This window comes from Oncorhynchus mykiss, chromosome 29 (genome assembly GCF_057628025.1).
Source record: "Oncorhynchus mykiss isolate SJ-2025 chromosome 29, ASM5762802v1, whole genome shotgun sequence".
NCBI classification, from domain to species: Eukaryota; Metazoa; Chordata; class Actinopteri; order Salmoniformes; family Salmonidae; genus Oncorhynchus; species Oncorhynchus mykiss.
In genome coordinates, this window is record NC_143050.1 from 20,058,425 (window position 1) to 20,082,533 (window position 24,109).

At 45.7% G+C, this 24,109-nt stretch overlaps 1 protein-coding gene across 1 annotated transcript in view; it reads right to left on the reverse strand.

Moving 5' to 3' along the window:
* Positions 1-24,109, reverse strand: part of LOC110509402 (neuroligin-2) — an 89,976-nt gene that overhangs the window by 30,545 nt on the left and 35,322 nt on the right. The window contains exons 3-4 of the mRNA XM_036967505.2: positions 13,325-13,378; positions 5,087-5,236 (exon numbers count right to left, since the gene is read on the reverse strand). Coding sequence (XP_036823400.1) covers positions 5,087-5,236; positions 13,325-13,378 — 204 coding nt within the window. The remainder of the gene's footprint in view (positions 1-5,086; positions 5,237-13,324; positions 13,379-24,109) is intronic.

Consider the following 24,109-nt stretch of genomic DNA (forward strand, 5'->3'; position numbering starts at 1 on the left):
TATGGTAGTGTATAAATCAGTCCAGTAGTGAGGTCCACAGACGAACATGTGAAATGACCTGATTGAGTACAGATTGAGTATTACCGTAAGATGTCTGCCTTCCACAGATGAGGCTGTGTTCAGAGAGAGAAGCACAGTGTTTTCAGACTACATCGTTCATGGACGGCTTGTTCTTCTTGTAAACACGAGCCCGTGTCTAACAGCGTAAAATTGGACTCATAGGTGAAATTGCTCATTGTGCAATGTGAGGTAACCTTTCAGATCAACCGTATCCATCATGGCCTTTATCAGTATCTGTGTGTTTCAGAGAAGTCCCTATCCTTCTGTGTAGACGGGTTGGTTGATAAGCAACAAAACCAAAGCGTGCGCAACGATGGGGCAAAACAGACATACAGGGTTGGTTGAGGTTGTTCATAACATGTAAACTATATTTCGTCTCCAATGTTTATCCAAAACATAAAATAAAGTTGCACAATGAGCAAATGTCTCCAAAATACATCCTTACAGGTGTTGGTTAGCTAGCTAGCTAGCAAATTTGAGCCATATTAGCATAGATGTGACATCAGTCCTAACACCTCAAAACAGGACATGGTCTCAAGAACAAGATCAATCGGGCTGAAACGAGACACTTACAATTCACCACATGGCAGTTTCTTTTCATTGCTGTTAACCATCTGGCCGGCCAGAATCACAACACAACAAGCTTGCACTTCGCTTTGGTGACATTGTCAGCTAACCCGTCTATTTTATTATCGGGCTGTTGTAATGTCAGTCGTTGTGCACTCTCCAGTGTTATCCTGTTGTGTTATGCAGGATTGGGTTGTGGTCTATTCTATGTTGTTTCACCATCTAAATGATTATTCCATACAGTAACACTATACCCCATCTCGTTTCATTTCATGCTTCCTCCACTCGCTACGTTTGTGCAGGCAAATTCACTTTCTCCTGACAGGCACATGCAACAATAACCAATAACCAAATCACCTCATTATAAAAGGGAACATGCGATTTCTCATAATACTGAAATCCCAACACTGGCTCTATTTATTCAATCGGAGCTGGGTTTGTCATTATGAGATTACTGTACATTGAAACCAATAGGCTGTATGCTGAAAGAGAGAGCTGGGAATGATCTGGGAATGATTTGGTGTTTGTTGGTAGAGAGGAAAGAAACAAACACATGAGATGAACTCATTAGGAGTCTTCCGATCCTGTTCAATCAGAGAGATGGGTCTGATCTGATGGAGAGAATGGGGATGAAATGATCGAGAGGAGAAGAAGAGAGGAGTGGTTGGAGGAGAAGAAGGAGAAGGAGAAGAAGGAGAAGATGAAGACAGCAAAGTGTTACATTTCTCTTCCTGAGGTGAGAAGCCTCTCTCTCTCTCCCACAGTCCAGTGATGGTTGGCCCTTCCCCAGAGTTCATTAATTAGTTAATTAGTTAATTAGTCTGAACAGATGGCTGTGCAGCACAAATCAGGAGGCTGCATTGGCCTGGAGCAGCCAGGAGGAAGGTAATGGTAAGGTGAGTAGGCAGCAGCATTGGACTGGAGAAGCCAGGAGGACAGTAGGGAGGAGGTAAGCAGCCAGGAGGACGGTAGGGGGGAGGTGAGCAGCCAGGAGGACAGTATGGGGGAGGTGAGCAGCCAGGAGGACGGTAGGGGGAGGTGAGCAGCCAGGAGGACGGTAGGGGGAGGTGAGCAGCCAGGAGGACAGTAGGGGGGAGGTGAGCAGCCAGGAGGACGGTAGGGGGGAGGTGAGCAGCCAGGAGGACGGTAGGGGGGAGGTGAGCAGCCAGGAGGACAGTAGGGGGGAGGTGAGCAGCCAGGAGGACGGTAGGGGGGAGGTGAGCAGCCAGGAGGACGGTAGGGGGGAGGTGAGCAGCCAGGAGGACGGTAGGGGGAAGGTGGGAGGCAGCAGCATTTGGCTGGAGCAACCAGGAGGACAGTAGGGGGGAGGCAGCAGCATTGGGCTGGAGCAGCCAGGAGGACAGTAAGAGGGAAGGTGGGAGGCAGCAGCATTGGGCTGGATCTCTATGTACTAGTATACACACTCCTATCTTCACCATGCTAAACACTGCTGGACTGCACATGGCAGACATTTGGGATTCTTCTCAAACAGACATCAGACATATTTTCCCCTTTCACAAAGCACAAACATATCATAAATTAATCTAACATCCACAAAAACGTTTCATTTGTTTGAAACCCTTATGAAATTGTAAGAGAGTATAGAGAGATACTGCAAGTGTGTGTGTGTGTGTGTGTGTGTGTGTGTGTGTGTGTGTGTGTGTGTGTGTGTGTGCGCGCGCGCTGTGGCCATATTGCATTAACACATTTTGATTGAATGAATTCTTTGCTTCGCTGCAGATTTAAAAAGCACTTCTGATGGGTTATTTTTAGACTGTTCTCATCTCCCCTTCTGTTTCTCTCTGTTTCTCCTTCTCTCTCTAACGCTCTCTCTCTGTTTCTCCTTCTCTATCTAACGCTCTCTCTCTCTGTTTCTCCTTCTCTCTCTCTAACGCTCTCTCTCTGTTTCTCCTTCTCTCTCTAACGCTCTCTCTCTGTTTCTCCTTCTCTCTCTAACGCTGTATCTCTGTTTCTCCTTCTCTCTCTAAAGCTCTCTCTCTGTTTCTCCTTCTCTCTCTAACGCTGTATCTCTGTTTCTCCTTCTCTCTCTAACGCTCTCTCTCTCTGTTTCTCCTCTCTCTCTAACGCTCTCTCTCTGTTTCTCCTTCTCTCTCTAACGCTCTCTCTCTGTTTCTCCTTCTCTCTCTAACACTGTATCTCTGTTTCTCCTTCTCTCTCTAAAGCTCTCTCTCTGTTTCTCCTTCTCTCTCTCTAACGCTCTCTCTCTGTTTCTCCTTCTCTCTCTAACGCTGTATCTCTGTTTCTCCTTCTCTCTCTAATGCTCTCTCTCTGTTTCTCCTTCTCTCTCTAACGCTCTCTCTCTCTTTCTCCTTCTCTCTCTAACGCTCTCTCTCTGTTTCACCTTCTCTCTCTAACGCTCTCTCTCTGTTTCTCCTTCTCTCTCTAACGCTCTCTCTCTGTTTCTCCTTCTCTCTCTAACGCTCTCTCTCTCTGTTTCTCCTTCTCTCTCTAACGCTCTCTCTCTGTTTCTCCTTCTGTCTCTAACGCTCTCTCTCTGTTTCTCCTTCTCTCTCTAACGCTCTCTCTCTGTTTCTCCTTCTCTTTCTAACGCTCTCTCTCTGTTTCTCCCTCTCTCATCTGTCTCTATCCCCCTTCTCTCTCGCTCCCTCCCTCTATGTCCCCCTATCTCTCTCTTAAAGAGAGGCTGAAATCAGGTTGGCATATGTCAGTGTGCATGTGCATAAGTATGATATGATACCAAAGATTATGTGCTAAACATATTGTTGAAATGTCGAGCAGTAGTCTTTCTCTTTTTAGGCCAAAAATGGTTTGTCCAATGAGAGAGGTGGTGAGGGTGGATGGCACAATTTCTACTGTTACTTATTCAAATACGCACATGTACACATACACACACAATGCACACACACACACTAATACATGTATGCATAAATGCACCCACACACACAAGCACATACACGCATACACACAAACTCCCTAACAAACACAGACACACACACACACATACAAACTCACTAACAAACACACACACACACACACACACACACACACCCACACACACACACACACACACACACACACACACACACACACACACGCACACACACACACACACATATAATCCCTTCAGTACAGTAGAGTAACCCAGTTGAAGCAGAACAGAGGGAGAGAGAGAGAGGTTAGTCTACTCGCCCACGTACCAAAATGTTCAACCATGTTAGAGGAATCGAGGACACTGCATCATCCCTCTGCATCGCTCAGCAAGATCGCTCTTTACCTCTGTGTCAGTGTGTGTGTGTGGTACACTACACAAGGGTAAATTACACACATACCTACATAATACATATACAGACGCACACACATGCAGTACATACACAACTACTACACACATGAGTATGTAAATCACACAGGAAAAGACTACTATTTGGCTTAAGAATGACGTGAACATGCACACCATTGAGGAGCATTTGGATCAGTCCATTACAGCGGCATGCAGCGCAAGGATTAAATAGTGCGTTAAGAAAACTGGAGTTCACACAGAGGATTGTTCTCACGCTCCACTCAATAATGTTTCCAGTTAGTCAGACAGATGTAGGAAAGCATAATAGCACATGAAACATGACCACAAAACAGACAGGCCCAAATTTAGCAGGACTGCTGCCAGGTGCACCTTAAACTCTCAAACCTCTCAACTGGCTGGCCCGGTCTGTCAATGACAGTCTGGGTCACATTTCACTCGGTTTACACTAGTGGGAAAGCTTGAACTGTATCATAAAGTCCTCCAATTTCTCTCTTGAAGAATACTCTGATGTGTTGAGACAGGCTTGATACAGTAAACAAGATCCCATTACCCAACCTGGCAACCACAATGGATACTGTGGTGTACTGTATACAAACAAACACCTGTTGAAACAAGCAGGCAGTCAGCCCCGTAGAACAGCTGACTAAACTCCTGTCCACTGGCTCAGTCTGTACACAGGGGCAGACCACACAATGGTCAGGTCATGGTTCAGCTAGGGCCAGATGGTTCTCCTGTTCAGGTCATGTGGTCAGGACAAAGTCCAGGACCTAGCTGTAGACTACAGATGTAGGATCAGGATTGGATCACTCTTTTGTTGCTGAAAATGTTCCTGCATTGCAGGAAATGCAGACTTGTAGTATTTTCAAGGTTTAAAAAAGCCTTCAAAAATGTGTAATTTCCATTTTAAAATGTAAGACTTGATTTGCCTTAACAAAAAATGTATCAACCCCTACTGGAAGATTTTCCTGCTTTAGGAGACTGGCTCAAATTAAGATCCTACATCTGTACAATAATGACCCAGATCTTTTCCTGGTCAGTTTACATGATCAGGAAAAAAATCCTTGCTCTATATAATTTCAAGGCATCAAATTCAGGAGAGATAAACTATGGACTAAGAGTACTGAGGACTGACGGTGCAAACAGGAAGTGATGTCATAGTATGCCGACAGACATACTCACCAAGTACGCCCAGACGGTAGTTCATGGTGACCACGATGACGTTGCCGTAGGCTGCGAGAACGCTGGCGTCGAACATGTTTCCCGCCCCCTCCATGTAGGAGCCGCCATGAATGAACAACATCACCGGCTTCTTCCGACGGTCACGGATATCTGTGGGGAAGAGAGGGACATGGACAAACACACACACACACACACACACACACACACACACACACACACACACACACACACACACACACACACACACACACACACACACACACACACACACACACACACACACACACACACACACACAGGATGAGAGAAAGAGACAGAAGTAGAACAACTTTAGATTCTGAGGAACAGATGACACAACTTTTAGTGTATTTACAAAAAAACACCCACAGAAATGTCCACAGAACATCCTTCACTCAAATCATATATCCATTTCTGCATATCCATTTCTGCATCAATCTCCCTTTTCTACTGTGGCCTCTCACCTTCAACTAAACTACATGACCAAAACACCTCTCATTCCAAAATCACTGGCATGATTTAAAAACATCTTTATTTAACTAGGCAAGTCAGTTAAGAACACATTCTTATGTTCAATGATGGCCTAGGAACAGTGGGTTAACTGGCCTAGGAACAGTGGGTTAACTGCCTGTTCAGAACGACAGATTTTTACCTTGTCAGCTCAGGGATTTGATTTTGCAACCTTTTGGTTATTAGTCCAACACTCTAACCACTTGGCTACTTGCTGGTTACTAGCCCAACACTCTAACCACTTGGCTACCTGCTGGTTACTAGCCCAACACTCTAACCACTTGGCTACCTGCTGGTTACTAGCCCAACACTCTAACCACTTGGCTACCTGCTGGTTACTAGCCCAACACTCTAACCACTTGGCTATCTGTTGGTTACTAGCCCAACACTCTAACCACTTGGCTACCTGACGCCCCTAGCGGAGGTGGTCCCCCCTTTGCTGTTATAACAGCCTCCAATTTTCTAGGAAGGCTTTCACTAGATGTCAGAACATTGTTAAAGGGACTTGCTTCCATTCAGCAACAAAAGCATTAGTGAGGTCGGGCACGGAGGTTGGGCGATTAGGCCTGACTCGCAGCTGACGTCCCAATTCATCTTAAAGGTGTTCAATGGGTTTGAGGTCAGGGCTCTGTGCAGGCCAGTCAAGTTATTCCACACCGATCTCGACAAACCATTTCTGAATGGACCTCGCTTTGTGCACGGGGGCATTGTAATGCTGAAACAGTAATGGGCCTTCCGCAAACTGTGGCCACAATGTTGGAAGCACAGAATCATCTAGAATGTCATTGTATTCTGTAGCATTAAGATTTCACTTCAGTGGAACTAAGGGGCCTAGCCTGAATCATGAAAAACAGCCCCAGAACATTATTCCTTCTCCACCAAACATTAAAATTGGCACTATGCTTTGGGGCAGGTAGCGTTCTCCTGGCATCCCCCAGATGGTGCCAGATGGTGAAGCGTTATTCATCACTCCAGAGAACACATTTCCACTGCTCCAGAGTGCAATGGTGGCAAGTTTTACACCACTCCAGCCAACGCTTGGAATTGTGCATGGTGATCTTAGGCTTGTGTGCGGCTGCTCGGCCATGGAAACCCATTTCATGAAGCTTCCAACAAACAGTTCTTGTCCTGACGTTGCTTCCAGAGGCAGTTTGGAACTTGGTATTGAGTGTTGCAACCGAGGACAGACATTCCCACTTTTACAATAACAGCATTTACAGTTGACCAGGGCACCTCTAGCAGGGCAGAAATTAAACAAACTGACTTGTTGGAATGACGGTACCGTCATATGACGGTGCTGTGTTGAAAGTCAGTGAGCCCTTCAGTAAGGCCATTCTACTGCCAAGGTTTGTCTATGGAGATTGCATGGCTATGTGCTCAATTTTATACACCTGTCAGCAACGGGTGTGGCTGAAATAGCCAAATCCACTAATTTGAAGGGGTGTCGACATACTTTTGTAAATGCAGTGTATATCCCCAAAGTCTGAAACGTAAGCTTCTTCTCCTCATTCCTGACCTTCAAACTGAACTGAGAGGACATTATAAGTGAAAGCTATAGTGTTGGAACCTATCCAGTGGTTAGCCATATTAGATGTTAGAACATGGTGGTAGTGTTGTGGCAGTCTATGTATGTTTCTGTCCCCTCTTGTAGTGCTGTGCAACAAGTCTCCCTGGGTCCCCTCTCTCTGTGGAATTATGGCACAATCTGTAACTCTCACTGTCCCCCTCCGGCGAGTTATGGTACAGTCTGCCACTGTCTCTCCTACTGTCCTCTCTGTAGTATACTTGTACGGTCTGGGTTTCACAGGGTCCCCCCTCTCTGTGACGTGCTGTGGTATGGTCTGTGTGTCTTTAGTAGGGCAGAGCTGCCAGTGCTGCCCAGTTAGCCTAGCGTCTGCCCTGTGGATAATTCATATGAGAGCCAGACTAAGAGGAAACATAAATAACAGCACAGCATCTGTTTAGCCTGATGAGCTTCTGGAGTGGGAGATGGGAAAAGAGACAGGGAGATGGAGATAGAGAGAAAGATGGACAAATATACAGAGGGAGAGAGATGAGTAAATAAATAATGTAGAGAACGATGGGAAAAGAGAGAGAGAAAGGGGAGAGAGAGAGAGATAGAGAGAAAGAGATATGCACAGAGGCAGAGAGAAAGAGTGCGTGCGAGAGAGAGAGAGAGAGAAAGAGAGAGAGAGAGAGAAAGAGAGAGGAGTAGAAAGAGTAATGTCACAAGAAAATGGTGGGACAGGATGAGATCAAATAAACCGTTACAGAGTTGTACATGGCAAGGTCTCTTCACGGACACAGAGACGCATGTAGGAAACTTCACACACGTGAGCACACGGACACACACACACACACATAGGCAGCTCCGATGCTGAGTCGCTATGGAAACTGCCTCTTGTCTCTCTAATAGAACCGCACCAGCCATTCCATTGCACTGACTCACTCTGAGCCTGTTGCCGTGGTAACACATTCTACTCACGTATTTGCATCACAACCTGAATCTCAGGTTACACATGCACCAGAGTGCATCACACACACACACACACACACGCACACCCGCACTTGCATGTGCACACACACACCACTGCGTCAATACACACACATGCAGTCATCCTTCATAGAACATATTACAGTGCACTCGAGAGACTAAATACATTAAAGCCCTGACACACACACACAAATGATTTCCCCATCTCTCTTATGCAACCAACTTCGCATATGCGCACAATCATACAGCAATGGAGTGCGCACACACACATGCATACACACACACACTCACACACACTCCATTCCCTTTCTCTCCAGTGTATTGTGTGTCTCTAGTGATTTCCCAGAGGAGATGTAAACAAGTTCAATTATCCCAGCATTACCAGGCCAGCAGAGCCCTTGGTGTGACGCCTGGCTAATGGATCAGCTCTCCTCTCTGTCACCAGGCAGTCACACACCACAAGCACATGACAAACAACACACACACAGAGACAGACAGCGACAGAGACATTGACAGAGAGGGACGCTCAGCACTGGACTGGAGAGTGTCACTCTTCTCCAGCAGAGCTAGGACATCTAGAGCACCAGGTACTTTGTCTCTGAGAGTGTTGCTGTGGACGTCTGAGTGCTCTGTGTGTTTGTGAGCATGTGTTACCTCTAAAGGATGTAGGCCTTTGTGACAATCTATCTCGCTGTTCACCCACATAAAGCATTCAAATACCTCTGTGTGAATGGGCGCTAAGTGAACGTAACGATTTGAGTTTATTATGTGTCCGTGTGTGAGCGTACGAGCCTAGCATGACGGCATGATAATGTACACGTTGCCGTATGTGTGTGTCTGTGCACGTGTTCAGGCTGACTAACAGAGGAAGGAGATGGGATGTGTGTTAGAGCCACCTGCAGGACTCTCCAGGTGTACGTGTCTCCTCAGAGAGACATTTCACTATGTGACTGACTCACATCGGGACATCCAGGAGGTTAACACTCCATCCAAACATGTCATTAACCTACGTTAGATAACGTTAACTAACCAACGTTACTTACATACCCAGTCACAGCATGTAATATGTATGTAATATGTATGTAATATGTATATAATATGTATGTACTATGCATGTAATATGTATGTAATATGTATGTAATATGTATATAATATGTATGTACTATCCATGTAATATGTATGTAATATGTATGTAATATGTATGTACTATGCATGTAATATGTATATAATATGTATATAATATGTATATAATATGTATGTACTATGCATGTAATATGTATGTAATATGTATGTAATATGTATGTACTATCCATGTAATATGTATGTAATATGTATGTAATATGTATATAATATGTATGTACTATCCATGTAATATGTATGTAATATGTATATAATATGTATATAATATGTATGTAATATGTATGTAATATGTATATAATATGTATGTACTATCCATGTAATATGTATGTAATATGTATATAATATGTATATAATATGTATGTAATATGTATATAATATGTATATAATATGTATGTAATATGTATGTAATATGTATATAATATGTATATAATATGTGTGTACTATGCATGTAATATGTATGTAATATGTATGTAATATGTATGTGATATGTATGTGATATGTATATAATATGTATATAATATGTATGTAATATGTATGTAATATGTATATAATATGTATATAATATGTATGTACTATGCATGTAATATGTATGTAATATTAATATGGGTGTTATGGGTCCATCTGATAGGTTGACTGCACCATACATACTCTGGATATTCTGTAGATCATAGACATTGTATGCAGCTGTTCATCACTCTGTACAGTACGTGGAACTCATTCATTCTTTATGGAGGTCTTTCTAAGCATCAGCACAAGAGCTAACCTTGTAGCAGGGGTCTGGACTGACCCAGTCAGACTAGTCCATCCTCCTCCACATTTAATAGATTGGTTGAACAGTGCAGAAGAGAACCTCCCTGGGACAGTTGTTTTTCTTCTCGTCAAGACCAGTACGTAGGGGATCTAGTTTGGGGCATTTATTATAGGCCTGCTACAGTGCATTAGGTTAGGTTTGTCATGCCTTCCCCTTCCCTGTGTTGTGTGGTTGCTGATGCCCCTGTTTGTATGTGATGGAGTGTGTGTTGGTGTAGGATGTGTATGTGAAAGAAAGTGATGTAGAGTGATTTAGTGTCTGTGTACTGTATGTGTGACTTCACACGTGTTAGTACATGATACGAGTGCATAATAAGAGTGCATGATAAGAGTTCATGTGTGCAAGTGGGAGGGGAGCAAAGATAACTGTCTCACTCAGCCACCATCAGCCTACATCCCAGGCCTACAGGGCCAAAAGGGCCCTCACTGTCCTGCCTGCTTCAAAACAGCCCCTTAAACACTGGCACACTATTCTCGCTCCTTTCCTTCCTTCCTCTCCTCTCCTCTCATCTCTTCGTAACCCGCCACTCTCCCTCTCCCCTTCTCTCTCCCCCCTCCACCCTTGCTGCTGTTGCTCTCTCCTCCTCCACCCTTGCTGCTGTTGCTCTCTCTCCCCCCTCCACCCTTGCTGCTGTTGCTCTCTCCCCCTCCACCCTTGCTGCTGTTGCTCTCTCCCCTCCACCCTTGCTGCTGTTGCTCTCTCCCCCTCCACCCTTGCTGCTGTTGCTCTCTCCCCCCTCCACCCTTGCTGCTGTTGCTCTCTCCCCCCTCCACACTTGCTGCTCTCTCCCCCCTCCACCCTTGCTGCTCTCTCCCCCCTCCACCCATGCTGCTCTCCCCCCTCCACCCTCGCTGCTCTCTCCCCCCTCCCCTTGCTGCTCTCTCCCCCCTCCCCCCTCGCTGCTCTCTCCCCCCTCCACCCTCACTGCTCTCCCCCCTCCACCCTCGCTGCTCTCTCCCACCTCCCCTTGCTGCTCTCTCCCCCTTCCCCCCTCGCTGCTCTCTCCCCCCTCCACCCTCACTGCTCTCCCCCCCTCCACCCTCACTGCTCTCTCCCCCCTCCACCCTCACTGCTCTCCCCCCCTCCACCCTCACTGCTCTCTCCCCCCTCCACCCTCACTGCTCTCTCCCCCCTCCACCCTCACTGCTCTCTCCCCCCTCCACCCTCACTGCTCTCCCCCCTCCACCCTCACTGCTCTCTCCCCCCTCCACCCTCGCTGCTCTCTCCCCCCTCCACCCTTGCTGCTCTCTCCCCCCTCCACCCTTGCTGCTCTCTCCCCCCTCCCCTTGCTGCTCTCTCCCCCCTCCCCCCTCGCTGCTCTCTCCCCCCTCCACCCTCACTGCTCTCCCCCCCTCCACCCTCGCTGCTCTCTCCCACCTCCCCTTGCTGCTCTCTCCCCCTTCCCCCCTCGCTGCTCTCTCCCCCCTCCACCCTCACTGCTCTCCCCCCGTCGACCCTCACTGCTCTCTCCCCCCTCCACCCTCACTGCTCTCTCCCCCCTCCACCCTCACTGCTCTCCCCCCTCCACCCTCACTGCTCTCCCCCCTCCACCCTCACTGCTCTCTCCCCCCTCCACCCTCGCTGCTCTCTCCCCCCTCCACCCTTGCTGCTCTCTCCTCCCTCCACCCTTGCTGCTCTCTCCCCCCTCCACCCTTGCTGCTCTTCCCCCCCTCCACCCTTGCTGCTCTCCCCCCCTCCACCCTTGCTGCTCTCTCTCCCCTCCACCCTTGCTGCTCTCTCCCCCCCTCCACCCTTGCTGCTCTCTCCCCCTCCACCCTTGCTGCATTTCTCTCCCTTCATCTCAGCCTTACTAGTCTCTTGTTATTGGACTGCATTCTCTCTCACTTCCTCTCTTCTGTACCTCTCTCTTTCTCACTATTTTCCATCCTAGTCTCCCACTCATCCACCCTCTCTTCCTCCCTCTCTCTCACTTTCAAAGCTCTATAAATGTCATTTCATCATGCACTTGTCTTCATCACCACTATTTTTTCCATTTTCTCCCCCTCCTCGCCCTCCCCTGTGCTCTCAGAGCTCCCCTCTCCCTTTCTCTTTCATCTCTCTTCTGTCATTCTGCTCCTCTCCTCCGGATTCATGTACGCATCCTTCCCTCTCTTTTCACCGTTAAGAAACCGCACAATTGGATTAGCTAGATCTGTCTCTTTTTAAACCATAGCAATTAGAGACGGCAGAATGGGAGAAATGAACACGGAAACAGCAAACACACCTTAACACATACAATCAAGCACATACACATACACACAGCCCGAGTGGATGCAAACACAAACATATGCACATACACGCACACAAACACAATAGTCTGATCTTTCAGACCTCTTGATTATATAAAGACAAGGCATCATTCCCCTGGCTAGTTTTAACAACTAGTTACATGGTTTCCTAGATGTGTAATGTTTGTGGGACAGTAACCTTCACCGCTTGGAATCGTATCCAAATGCCAGCACCCCCCTACAAACAAACTGTAATGCCGTTACTGTAAAAACCCACCTATTCCCCAACAAATAATCAAATAAAGAAATGGTCAAGTGGATCAATCAAAAGACCCAATCTACACAATGCAGTTAAAGAACATCTATTAAACAAAATAGAAAGTATTCACCTTTTGGATGGTGCAAGACAGAGGACAGTCAAAACAGCATGACTTGTAAAAAGTGATATGCAAATAAAATTCGACTATATACCAAAAAAGGAGAAAATGGCTGTGGCAGCGGTGTGTGGAACAATTGAGGTTTGTGTGTATATGTGTGTGTGTGTGTGTGTGTGTGTGTGTGTGTGTGTGTGTGTGTGTGTGTGTGTGTGTGTGTGTGAGAAAAAGACAGAGAGAAAGACAGAGAAAGAGAGAGAGAGAGAAAGTCGGAGAGAGAAACAGTGAGAGAAAGACAGAGACAGAGAAAGACAGAGAGAGAAACAGAGCAAGAGAGAGCAAATGAAAGAGAGGCTAGCGAAGGAAAAAGCTAGATGAGAGAGATGATAGATGAGAGGGGAGTATGTCTGTCTATATCAGTCTACTTCACAACATTAACGTTGAGTTATCTATTCTAGCTAGCTTTTAGCTATGGTATCAAATATAATATATTATGTGTATATTATTATACTTATTACATTTTTGTGAGACGATTACAATTAATGAGATAATAATAATAGTGATTACACTTACAGACACCAACATATAATGTCCGTTTGTTATTCTATCCCCTCCAAAAGTTTGAAAAATACCACAAAAGGGTTAAACATGCTGCAAAAATACCTTCATCCCTTGGTTTGTTCATTGTAGACTCATCGTGTTTTTTTGTGAGAGGACCTAAGGTTCAGAAAAAAGGGAGGAAAAAGAGAAAAGAGAAAATTGAAAAAGATTTCACTTTGCTGAAAACAAAAAAGAAACCAAGGGAGGAGAAAAATGGCAAACCAGCAAGAGACTAGCGTTGCACGGTATACCGGTTACCACGGTAACATCACGATACCAAAACATCATGATACTTCTGATACATTTTTTTGAATACCGTAGTACTGTTTCATATGATACTGACTTTTTCAGCCCTAGTGAACTAAAAAACCTGCTACAAAATGTTTAAATTCAGTTGAATTGAAGCAACAGCCACTAGTCTCTGGTATGCACAGGTCCAACCATATTCACTTCCAAGCTCACATCACGTGTAGCAGCTGTAATCAGCCAGCATAACCCCCTACCAGCTATAACCATAACTACCAGCCCTCATTCACCCGCTTCTCTCCTTCTGCTCTTCATGAGCATCTATTCCTCAGTCAGTTAAAAAATATATCATTTAGCCTGATGGCGACGGGGATGCAGACCCTGATGAGTCTTCTGTTGTTAGTTGTACATTTGTTACATTGGGGCAGCACGCAGAGCGAGCAATGATGATACATCACCTGTTATAATCAAGAGCACAGACCAGTCTGAGTTTGAAGTTCACTGTCAAGCAGCCTTTTGAGTGTCAGAGGGGGAAAATGGAGCGCTGCATGGCGACAGGCCTGCTTGCAGCTTTACAACAGAGGAAACGGCTTGTCTCCAGCCTAAACAGTAAAGAAATATGACCCATATTAACGGAGATACTTTTTTTTCTTCCGGTTGGGATTTGTGCGCACTTTAAATAGTTTCACAAACCATGTTGCGGGCCATTTTAAACTGATCCCACGTACCTAATTATTGGTTTGAAAAAAACAATGTTGTTCAGTCATGATACCTACCTAGCTAACAACCTGGTAACTTGACAGTAGGTTTAGGCTAATTTGGCACAGGACGAAAGGAAAAGGGTCTGCTACTCATGAGATGTGCTTCAAAGGTAGGATTCATATAGGCCTAATGTAAGCCTAAACTATACTGAACAAAAATATAAATGCAACATGTAAAGTGTTGGTCCCATGTTTCATGAGCTGAAATAAAAGATCCCAGAAATGTTCCATAAGCACAAAAAGCTTATTTAGCTGAAATTTTATTCAACCATTTTTACACAATTCCTAGAAGCTGAAAATGTCCCAGTTCTTCCATGGCCTACATACTCACCAGACATGTCACCCATTGAACATGTTTGGGATGCTCTGGATTGACGTGTACAACAGCATGCTCCAGTTCCCGCCAATATCCAACAATATCCAACTTCGCACAGCCATTGAAGAGGAGTGGGACAACATTCCACAGGCCACAATCAACAGCCTGATCAACTCTATGAGATGAGTCGTGCTGCATGATGGTGGTCACACCGGATACTGACTGGTTGTCTGATCCACGCCCCTACTTGTAAAAAAATAAAAAGGTATCTGTAACCAACAGATGCATATCTGTATTCCCAGTCACGTGAAATTCATAGACTGGGGCCTAAAGAATTGATATAAATGGACTGATTGCCTCATATGAACTGTAACTCAGTAAAATATAAAAAAATTGTTGCGTGTTGCATTTATATTTTTGTTCACTATACAGTGCCTTGCGAAAGTATTTGGCCCCCTTGAACTTTGCGACCTTTTGCCACATTTCAGGCTTCAAACATGAAGATATAAAACTGTATTTTTTTGTGAAGAATCAACAACAAGTGGGACACAATCATGAAGTGGAACGACATTTATTGGATATTTCAAACTTTTTTAACAAATCAAAAACTGAAAAATTGGGCGTGCAAAATTATTCAGCCCCCTTAAGTTAATACTTTGTAGCGCCACCTTTTGCTGCGATTACAGCTGTAAGTCGCTTGGGGTATGTCTCTATCAGTTTTGCACATCGAGAGACTGACATTTTTTCCCATTCCTCCTTGCAAAACAGCTCGAGCTCAGTGAGGTTGGATGGAGAGCATTTGTGAACAGCAGTTTTCAGTTCTTTCCACAGATTCTCGATTGGATTCAGGTCTGGACTTTGACTTGGCCATTCTAACACCTGGATATGTTTATTTTTGAACCATTCCATTGTAGATTTTGCTTTATGTTTTGGATCATTGTCTTGTTGGAAGACAAATCTCCGTCCCAGTCTCAGGTCTTTTGCAGACTACATCAGGTTTTCTTCCAGAATGGTCCTGTATTTGGCTCCATCCATCATCCCATCAATTTTAACCATCTTCCCTGTCCCTGCTGAAGAAAAGCAGGCCAAAACCATGATGCTGCCACCACCATGTTTGACAGTGGGGATGGTGTGTTCAGCTGTGTTGCTTTTACGCCAAACATAACGTTTTGCATTGTTGCCAAAAAGTTCAATTTTGTTTTCATCTGACCAGAGCACCTTCTTCCACATGTTTGGTGTGTCTCCCAGGTGGCTTGTGGCAAACTTTAAACAACACTTTTTATGGATATCTTTAAGAAATGGCTTTCTTCTTGCCACTCTTCCATAAAGGCCAGATTTGTGCAATATACGACTGATTGTTGTCCTATGGACAGAGTCTCCCACCTGCAGGTCAGATCTCTGCAGTTCATCCAGAGTGATCATGGGCCTCTTGGCTGCATCTCTGATCAGTCTTCTCCTTGTATGAGCTGAAAGTTTAGAGGGACGGCCAGGTCTTGGTAGATTTGCAGTGGTCTGATACTCCTTCCATTTCAATATTATCGCTTGCACAGTGCTCCTTGGCATGTTTAAAGCTTGGGAAATCTTTTTGTATCCAAATCCGGCTTTAAACTTCTTCACAACAGTATCTCGGACCTGCCTGGTGTGTTCCTTGTTCTTCATGATGCTCTCTGCGCTTTTAACGGACCTCTGAGACTATCACAGTGCAGGTGCATTTATACGGAGACTTGATTACACACAGGTGGATTGTATTTATCATCATTAGTCATTTAGGTCAACATTGGATCATTCAGAGATCCTCACTGAACTTCTGGAGAGAGTTTGCTGCACTGAAAGTAAAGGGGCTGAATAATTTTGCACGCCCAATTTTTCAGTTTTTGATTTGTTAAAAAAGTTTGAAATATCCAATAAATGTCATTCCACTTCATGATTGTGTCCCACTTGTTGTTGATTCTTCACAAAAAAATACAGTTTTATATCTTTATGTTTGAAGCCTGAAATGTGGCAAAATGTCGCAAAGTTCAAGGGGGCCGAATACTTTCGCAAGGCACTGTATATAAAACATTTATTTTTTTTCTGGTGCTATTCTGTTTGGTGCATAACGCTTTAACGTTGGGAAAGTTTTTGTGTTTGTAGGAGAGAGAGAGTGGTGTGTGTGTGTGTTAACTGAAGAGTAGAATGTTTCAGACAGTGTTTTCCCCTTACTGACACAATAACAAGCAGATCATTATGCAGTGTTTTCCCCTTACTGACACAATAACAAGCAGATCATTATGCAGTGTTTTCCCCTTACTGACACAATAACAAGCAGATCATTATGCAGTGTTTTCCCCTTACTGACACAATAACAAGCAGATCATTATGCAGTGTTTTCCCCTTACTGACACAATAACAAGCAGATCATTATGCAGTGTTTCCCCTTACTGACACAATAACAAGCAGATCATTATGCAGTGTTTTCCCCTTACTGACACAATAACAAGCAGATCATTATGCAGTGTTTTCCCCCCTTACTGACACAATAACAAGCAGATCATTATGCAGTGTTTTCCCCTTACTGACACAATAACAAGCAGATCATTATGCAGTGTTTTCCCCTTACTGACACAATAACAAGCAGATCCCTATGCAGTGTGTTCCCCTTACTGACACAGTGACAAGCAGATCATTATGCAGTGTGTTCCCCTTACTGACACAATAACAAGCAGATCATTATGCAGTGTTTTCCCCTTACTGACACAATAACAAGCAGATCCTTATGCAGTGTGTTCCCCTTACTGACACAGTGACAAGCAGATCATTATGCAGTGTTTCCCCCCTTACTGACACAATAACAAGCAGATCATTATGCAGTGTTTCCCCCTTACTGACACAATAACAAGCAGATCATTATGCAGTGTTTTCCCCCCGACTGACAAAATGACAAGCAGATCATTATGCAGTGTTTTCCCCTTACTGACACAATAACAAGCAGATCATTATGCAGTGTTTTCCCCTTACTGACACAATAACAGGCAGATCATTATGCAGTGTTTCCCCCTTACTGACACAATAACAAGCAGATCATTATGCAGTGTTTCCCCCTTACTGACACTATAACAAGCAGATCATTATGCAGTGTTTCCCCCTTACTGACACTATAACAAGCAGATCATTATGCAGTGTTTTCCCCTTACTGACACAATAAAAGCAGATCATTAGGCAGTGTTTTCCCCTTACTGACACAATAACAAGCAGATCATTATGCAGTGCTTTCCCCTTACTGACACAATAACAAGCAGATCATTATGCAGTGCTTTCCCCTTACTGACACAATAACAAGCAGATCATTAAGCAGTGTTTTCCCCTTACTGACACAATAACAAGCAGATCATTATGTAGTGTGTTCCCCTTACTGACACAATGACAAGCAGGTCATTAGGCAGTGTTTCCCCCTTACTGACACAATAACAAGCAAGTTATTATGCAGTGTTTCCCCCTTACTGACACAATAACAAGCAGGTCATTATGCAGTGTTTCCCCCTTACTGACACAATAACAAGCAGATCATTATGCAGTGTTTCCCCCCCTTACTGACACAATAACAAGCAGATCATTATGCAGTGTTTTCCCCTTACTGACACAATAACAAGCAGATCATTATGCAGTGTTTCCCCCTTACTGACACAATAACAAGCAGATCATTATGCAGTGTTTCCCCCTTACTGACACAATAACAAGCAGATCATTATGCAGTGCTTTCCCCTTACTGACACAATGACAGGCAGATCATTATGCAGTGTTTCCCCCTTACTGACACAATAACAAGCAGATCATTATGCAGTGTTTCCCCCTTACTGACACTATAACAAGCAGATCATTATGCAGTGTTTCCCCCTTACTGACACAATAACAAGCAGATCATTATGCAGTGTTTCCCCCTTACTGACACAATAACAAGCAGATCATTATGCAGTGTTTTTCCCTTACTGACACAATAACAAGCAGATCATTATGCAGTGTTTTCCCCTTACTGACACAATAACAAGCAGATCATTATGCAGTGTTTTCCCCTTACTGACACAATAACAAGCAGATCATTATGCAGTGTTTCCCCCCTTACTGACACAATAACAAGCAGATCATTATGCAGTGTTTTCCCCTTACTGACACAATAACAAGCAGATCATTATGCAGTGTTTTTCCCTTACTGACACAATAACAAGCAGATCATTATGCAGTGCTTTCCCCTTACTGACACAATAACAAGCAGATCATTATGCAGTGTTTTCCCCTTACCGACACAATGACAAGCAGATCATTATGCAGTGTTTTCCCCTTACTGACACAATAACAAGCAGATCATTATGCAGTGTTTTCCCCTTACTGACACTATAACAAGCTGATCATTATGCAGTGTTTTCCCCTTACTGACACTATAACAAGCTGATCATTATGCAGTGTTTTCCCCTTACTGACACTATAACAAGCTGATCATTATGCAGTGTGTTCCCCTTACTGACACAACAACAAGCAGATCATTATGCAGTGTTTTCCCCTTACTGACACTATAACAAGCTGATCATTATGCAGTGTTTTCCCCTTACTGACACTATAACAAGCTGATCATTATGCAGTGTGTTCCCCTTACTGACACAACAACAAGCAGATCATTATGCAGTGTTTTCCCCTTACTGACACAATAACAAGCAGATCATTATGCAGTGCTTTCCCCTTACTGACACAATGACAAGCAGATCATTATGCAGTGTGTTCCCCTTACTGACACAATAACAAGCAGATCATTATGCAGTGTTTTCCCCTTACTGACACAATAACAAGCAGATCATTATGCAGTGTGTTCCCCTTACTGACACAACAACAAGCAGATAATTATGCAGTGTTTTCCCCCCTTACTGACACAATAACAAGCAGATCATTATGCAGTGTGTTCCCCTTACTGACACAACAACAAGCAGATAATTATGCAGTGTTTTCCCCTTACTGACACAATAACAAGCAGATCATTATGCAGTGCTTTCCCCTTACTGACACAATAACAAGCAGATCATTATGCAGTGTTTTCCCCTTACTGACACAATAACAAGCAGATCATTATGCAGTGTGTTCCCCTTACTGACACAATAACAAGCAGATCATTATGCAGTGTTTTCCCCTTACTGACACAATAACAAGCAGATCATTATTGTCACGCCCTGACCATAGTTTACTTTGTATTTTCTATGTTTTGATTGGTCAGGGTGTGATCTGAGTGGGCATTCTATGTTTCATGTCTTGTTTGTCTATTTCTATGTTCAGCCTGATATGGTTCTCAGTCAGAGGCAGGTGTTCGTCATTGTCTCTGATTGGGAACCATATTTAGGTAGCCTGGGTTTCACTGTGTGTTTGTGGGTGATTGTTCCTGTCTATGTGTTTTCACCAGATAGGCTGTTTAGGTTTTCGTTACGTTTATTGTTTTTGTACTGATTCGTGTTTAACGTTTGTTCATTAAAACATGGATCGCAATCTACACGCTGCATTTTGGTCCGACTATCCTTCTCACCAAGAAAACCGTTACAGAATCACCCACCACCAACGGACCAAGCAGCGTGTCAACAGGCAGCAGCAGCAGCGTAAAGAGGAATGGACATGGGAGGACGTTTTGGATGGCAAGGGCTGTTACACTTGGGAGGAGATACTGGCTGGAAGAGATCGCCTCCCATGGGAACAGGTGGAGGCACTTAGGAGAGCAGAGGCAGCCGGAGAGAGGAGCCGGCGATATGAGGGAACACGGCTGGCAAGGAAGCCCGAGAGGCAGCCCCAAAAATTTCTTGGGGGGGGGCTAACAGGGAGTATGGCTACGCCAGGTAGGAGACCTGGGCAGACTCCCTGTGCTTACCGGGGGGCTAGAGAGACCGGACAGGCACCGTGTTATGCAGTGGTGCGCACGGTGTCTCCAGTGCGGGTGCATAGCCCGGTGCGGTATATTCCAGCTCCGCGTGTCGGCCGGGCTAGATTGAGCGTCGAGCCTAATGCCATGAAGCCGGCTCTACGCAGCTGGTCCCCAGTGCGTCTCCTTGGGCCGGTTTACATGGCACCAGCCTTGCGCTCGGTTTCTCCGGTTCGCCTGCATAGTCCAGTGCGGGCTATTCCACCTCGCCGCACTGGCAGGGCGACCGTGAGCATTCAACCAGGTAAGGTTGGGCAGGCTCGGTGCTCAAGAGCTCCAGTGCGCCTGCACGGTCCGGTTTTTCCAGTACCACCTCCACACCCCAGCCCTCCGGTAGCAGCTCCCCGCACCAGGCTTCCTGTGCGTGTCCTCGGCCCAGTACCACCAGTGCCAGCACCACGCATCAGGCCTACAGTGCGCCTCGCCTGTCCAGCGCTGCCAGAGCCTCCCTTCTCTTCAGCGCTGTCGGAGTCTCCCGCCTGTTTAGCGCTGTTAGAGCCTGCCTTCTCTACAGCGCTGCCGGAGTCTCCCGCCTGTTCAGAACTGCCAGTTAGCATAGAGCTGCCAGTTAGCATAGAGCTGCCAGTTAGCATAGAGCTGCCAGTTAGCATAGAGCTGCCAGTTAGCATAGAGCTGCCAGTTAGCTTAGAGCTGCCAGTTAGCAAGGAGCTGCCAGTCTGCAAGGAGCTGCCAGTCTGCATAGAGCTGCCAGTCTGCATGGAGCTGCCAGTCTGCAAGGAGCCGCCAGAGCTGCCAGTCTGCAGGATGCCGCCAAAGCTGCCAGTCTGCAAGGAGCCGCCAGAGCTGCCAGTCTGCAAGGAGCCGCCAGAGCTGCCAGTTAGCATGGAGCAGCCAGGGCCGCCAGTCAGCATGGAGCAGCCAGGGCCGCCAGTCAGCATGGAGCAGCCAGGGCCGCCAGTCAGCATGGAGCAGCCAGGGCCGCCAGTCAGCATGGAGCAGCCAGTCAGCATGGAGCAGCCAGTCAGCATGGAGCAGCCAGTCAGCATGGAGCAGCCAGAGCAGCCAGTCAGCATGGAGCAGCCAGAGCTGCCAGTCAGCATGGAGCAGCCAGTCTGCATGGAGCAGCCAGAGTTGCCAGTCAGCATGGAGCAGCCAGTCAGCATGGAGCAGCCAGAGCTACCAGTCATCATGGAGCAGCCAGAGCAGTCTGCCAGCATGGAGCAGCCAGAGCTGTCAGTCAGCATGGAGCAGCCAGAGCAGCCAGTCTGTGTCGACCAGTCTCTTCCAGATCTGCCAGTCGTCCAGACTCTTCCAGATCTGCCAGTCGTCCAGACTCTTCCAGATCTGCCAGTCGACCAGACTCTTCCAGATCTGCCAGTCGACCAGACTCTTCCAGATCTGCCCGTCGTCCAGACTCTTCCAGATCTGCCCGTCGTCCAGACTCTTCCAGATCTGCCAGTCGTCCAGACTCTTCCAGATCTGCCAGTCGTCCAGACTCTTCCAGATCTGCCAGTCGTCCAGACTCTTCCAGATCTGCCAGTCGTCCAGACTCTTCCAGATCTGCCAGTCGTCCAGACTCTTCCAGATCTGCCAGTCGACCAGACTCTTCCAGATCTGCCAGTCGACCAGACTCTTCCAGATCTGCCAGTCGACCAGACTCTTCCAGATCTGCCAGTCGGCCAGATTCTCCCAGATCTGCCAGTCGTCCAGATTCTCCTGGATCCGCCAGTCAGCCAGGATCTTCCAGAACCGCCAGCCAGCCAGGATCTGCCGGATCCAACCACCTGCCTGAGCTTCCTCTCAGTGCTGAGCTTCTTCTCAGTGCTGAGCTTCCTCTCAGGGCTGAGCTACCCATCTGTCCCGAGTTACCTCTGTCCCGAGCTGTCCCTCTGTCCCATGTTATCATTGTGGTGGGTAATCTATTTAGGGACGTTTAGGAGGGGGATTAAAACTGTCATGGAGTGGGGTCCACGTCCAGCGCCAGAGCCGCCACCGCGGACAGATGCCCACCCAGACCCTCCCCTATAGGTTCAGGTTTTGCGGCCGGAGTCCGCACCTTGGGGGGGGGGGTACTGTCACGCCCTGACCATAGTTTACTTTGTATTTTCTATGTTTTGATTGGTCAGGGTGTGATCTGAGTGGGCATTCTATGTTTCATGTCTTGTTTGTCTATTTCTATGTTCAGCCTGATATGGTTCTCAGTCAGAGGCAGGTGTTCGTCATTGTCTCTGATTGGGAACCATATTTAGGTAGCCTGGGTTTCACTGTGTGTTTGTGGGTGATTGTTCCTGTCTATGTGTTTTCACCAGATAGGCTGTTTAGGTTTTCGTTACGTTTATTGTTTTTGTACTGATTCGTGTTTAACGTTTGTTCATTAAAACATGGATCGCAATCTACACGCTGCATTTTGGTCCGACTATCCTTCTCACCAAGAAAACCGTTACAATTATGCAGTGTTTTCCCCTTACTGACGCAATAACAAGCAGATCATTATGCAGTGTTTTCCCCTTACTGACACAATAACAAGCAGATCATTATGCAGTGTTTTCCCCTTACTGACACAATAACAAGCAGATCATTATGCAGTGTTTTCCCCTTACTGACAGAATAACAAGCAGATCATTATGCAGTGTTTTCCCCTTACTGACACAATAACAAGCAGATCATTATGCAGTGTTTTCCCCTTACTGACACAATAACAAGCAGATCATTATGCAGTGTTTTCCCCTTACCGACACAATAACAAGCAGATCATTATGCAGTGTTTTCCCCTTACTGACACAATAACAAGCAGATCATTATGCATGTATATTCCTCCAGCCATATCACAGGTAGGCCTTTGCAAATATGAGCAAATCAGACATAATATCTAGTATTATATTATGCACTTAACAGTGTGAAGTTAAATTAAATGTGTTGTATTGAGTAGAAGTGTGAATTTCAGTGACAGGTTTTTGGAGAATGTTTTGAAAATGGATGCCAGGTCACAGATTCAGATTCATTCATATCATGATGCTTGGCCTGGTGTCGTATCGTTTGTTAAAATGTTATTATTGTAACAACACAACAAGAGACTTTCTTCTCTCTCATTTACAAAAGACTCCCAAACAACCGAAAGCCAAACGTAAGAGAGCATTACAAATACAGCTTGTCCTGCGGAGACAGCCCTAAACTAGTCTGTTTCACTGCACAGGATCTAGTTGAGAGGTGCCTGCTGAAAGACCCTAGAGAACATTTCCCATTTATTCCCTACACATCAGTGCTTTGTAGAGGAAAATCAATGAGGAGAATCAAGCCATCATTCTTTGTGGTTAGAAGGCAGGCAGGAGAATGCCAACCCATCATGGCGCATCTGCCCACTCAGCCCCTTAGCTCAATGCTACAGCCCTCAGGCTACAGCGTATCCGGGCCCTCATCACGTCCACAGGGTATGTCCTGCCAGGATACACGACTACATTCGGAGGATGACCAGGGACATACACATACATACACACGCACGCACGCATAAACTTAAGCACACACAATTCACAAATTCATACACACAAAAACATCCCATCCAGAGACATCAATGCCCTCGTCAGAATGTCCCTCCCTCCTCCTGAGTATCCCTACAGGGAGCCTGGCAGGGGGTGATGGTT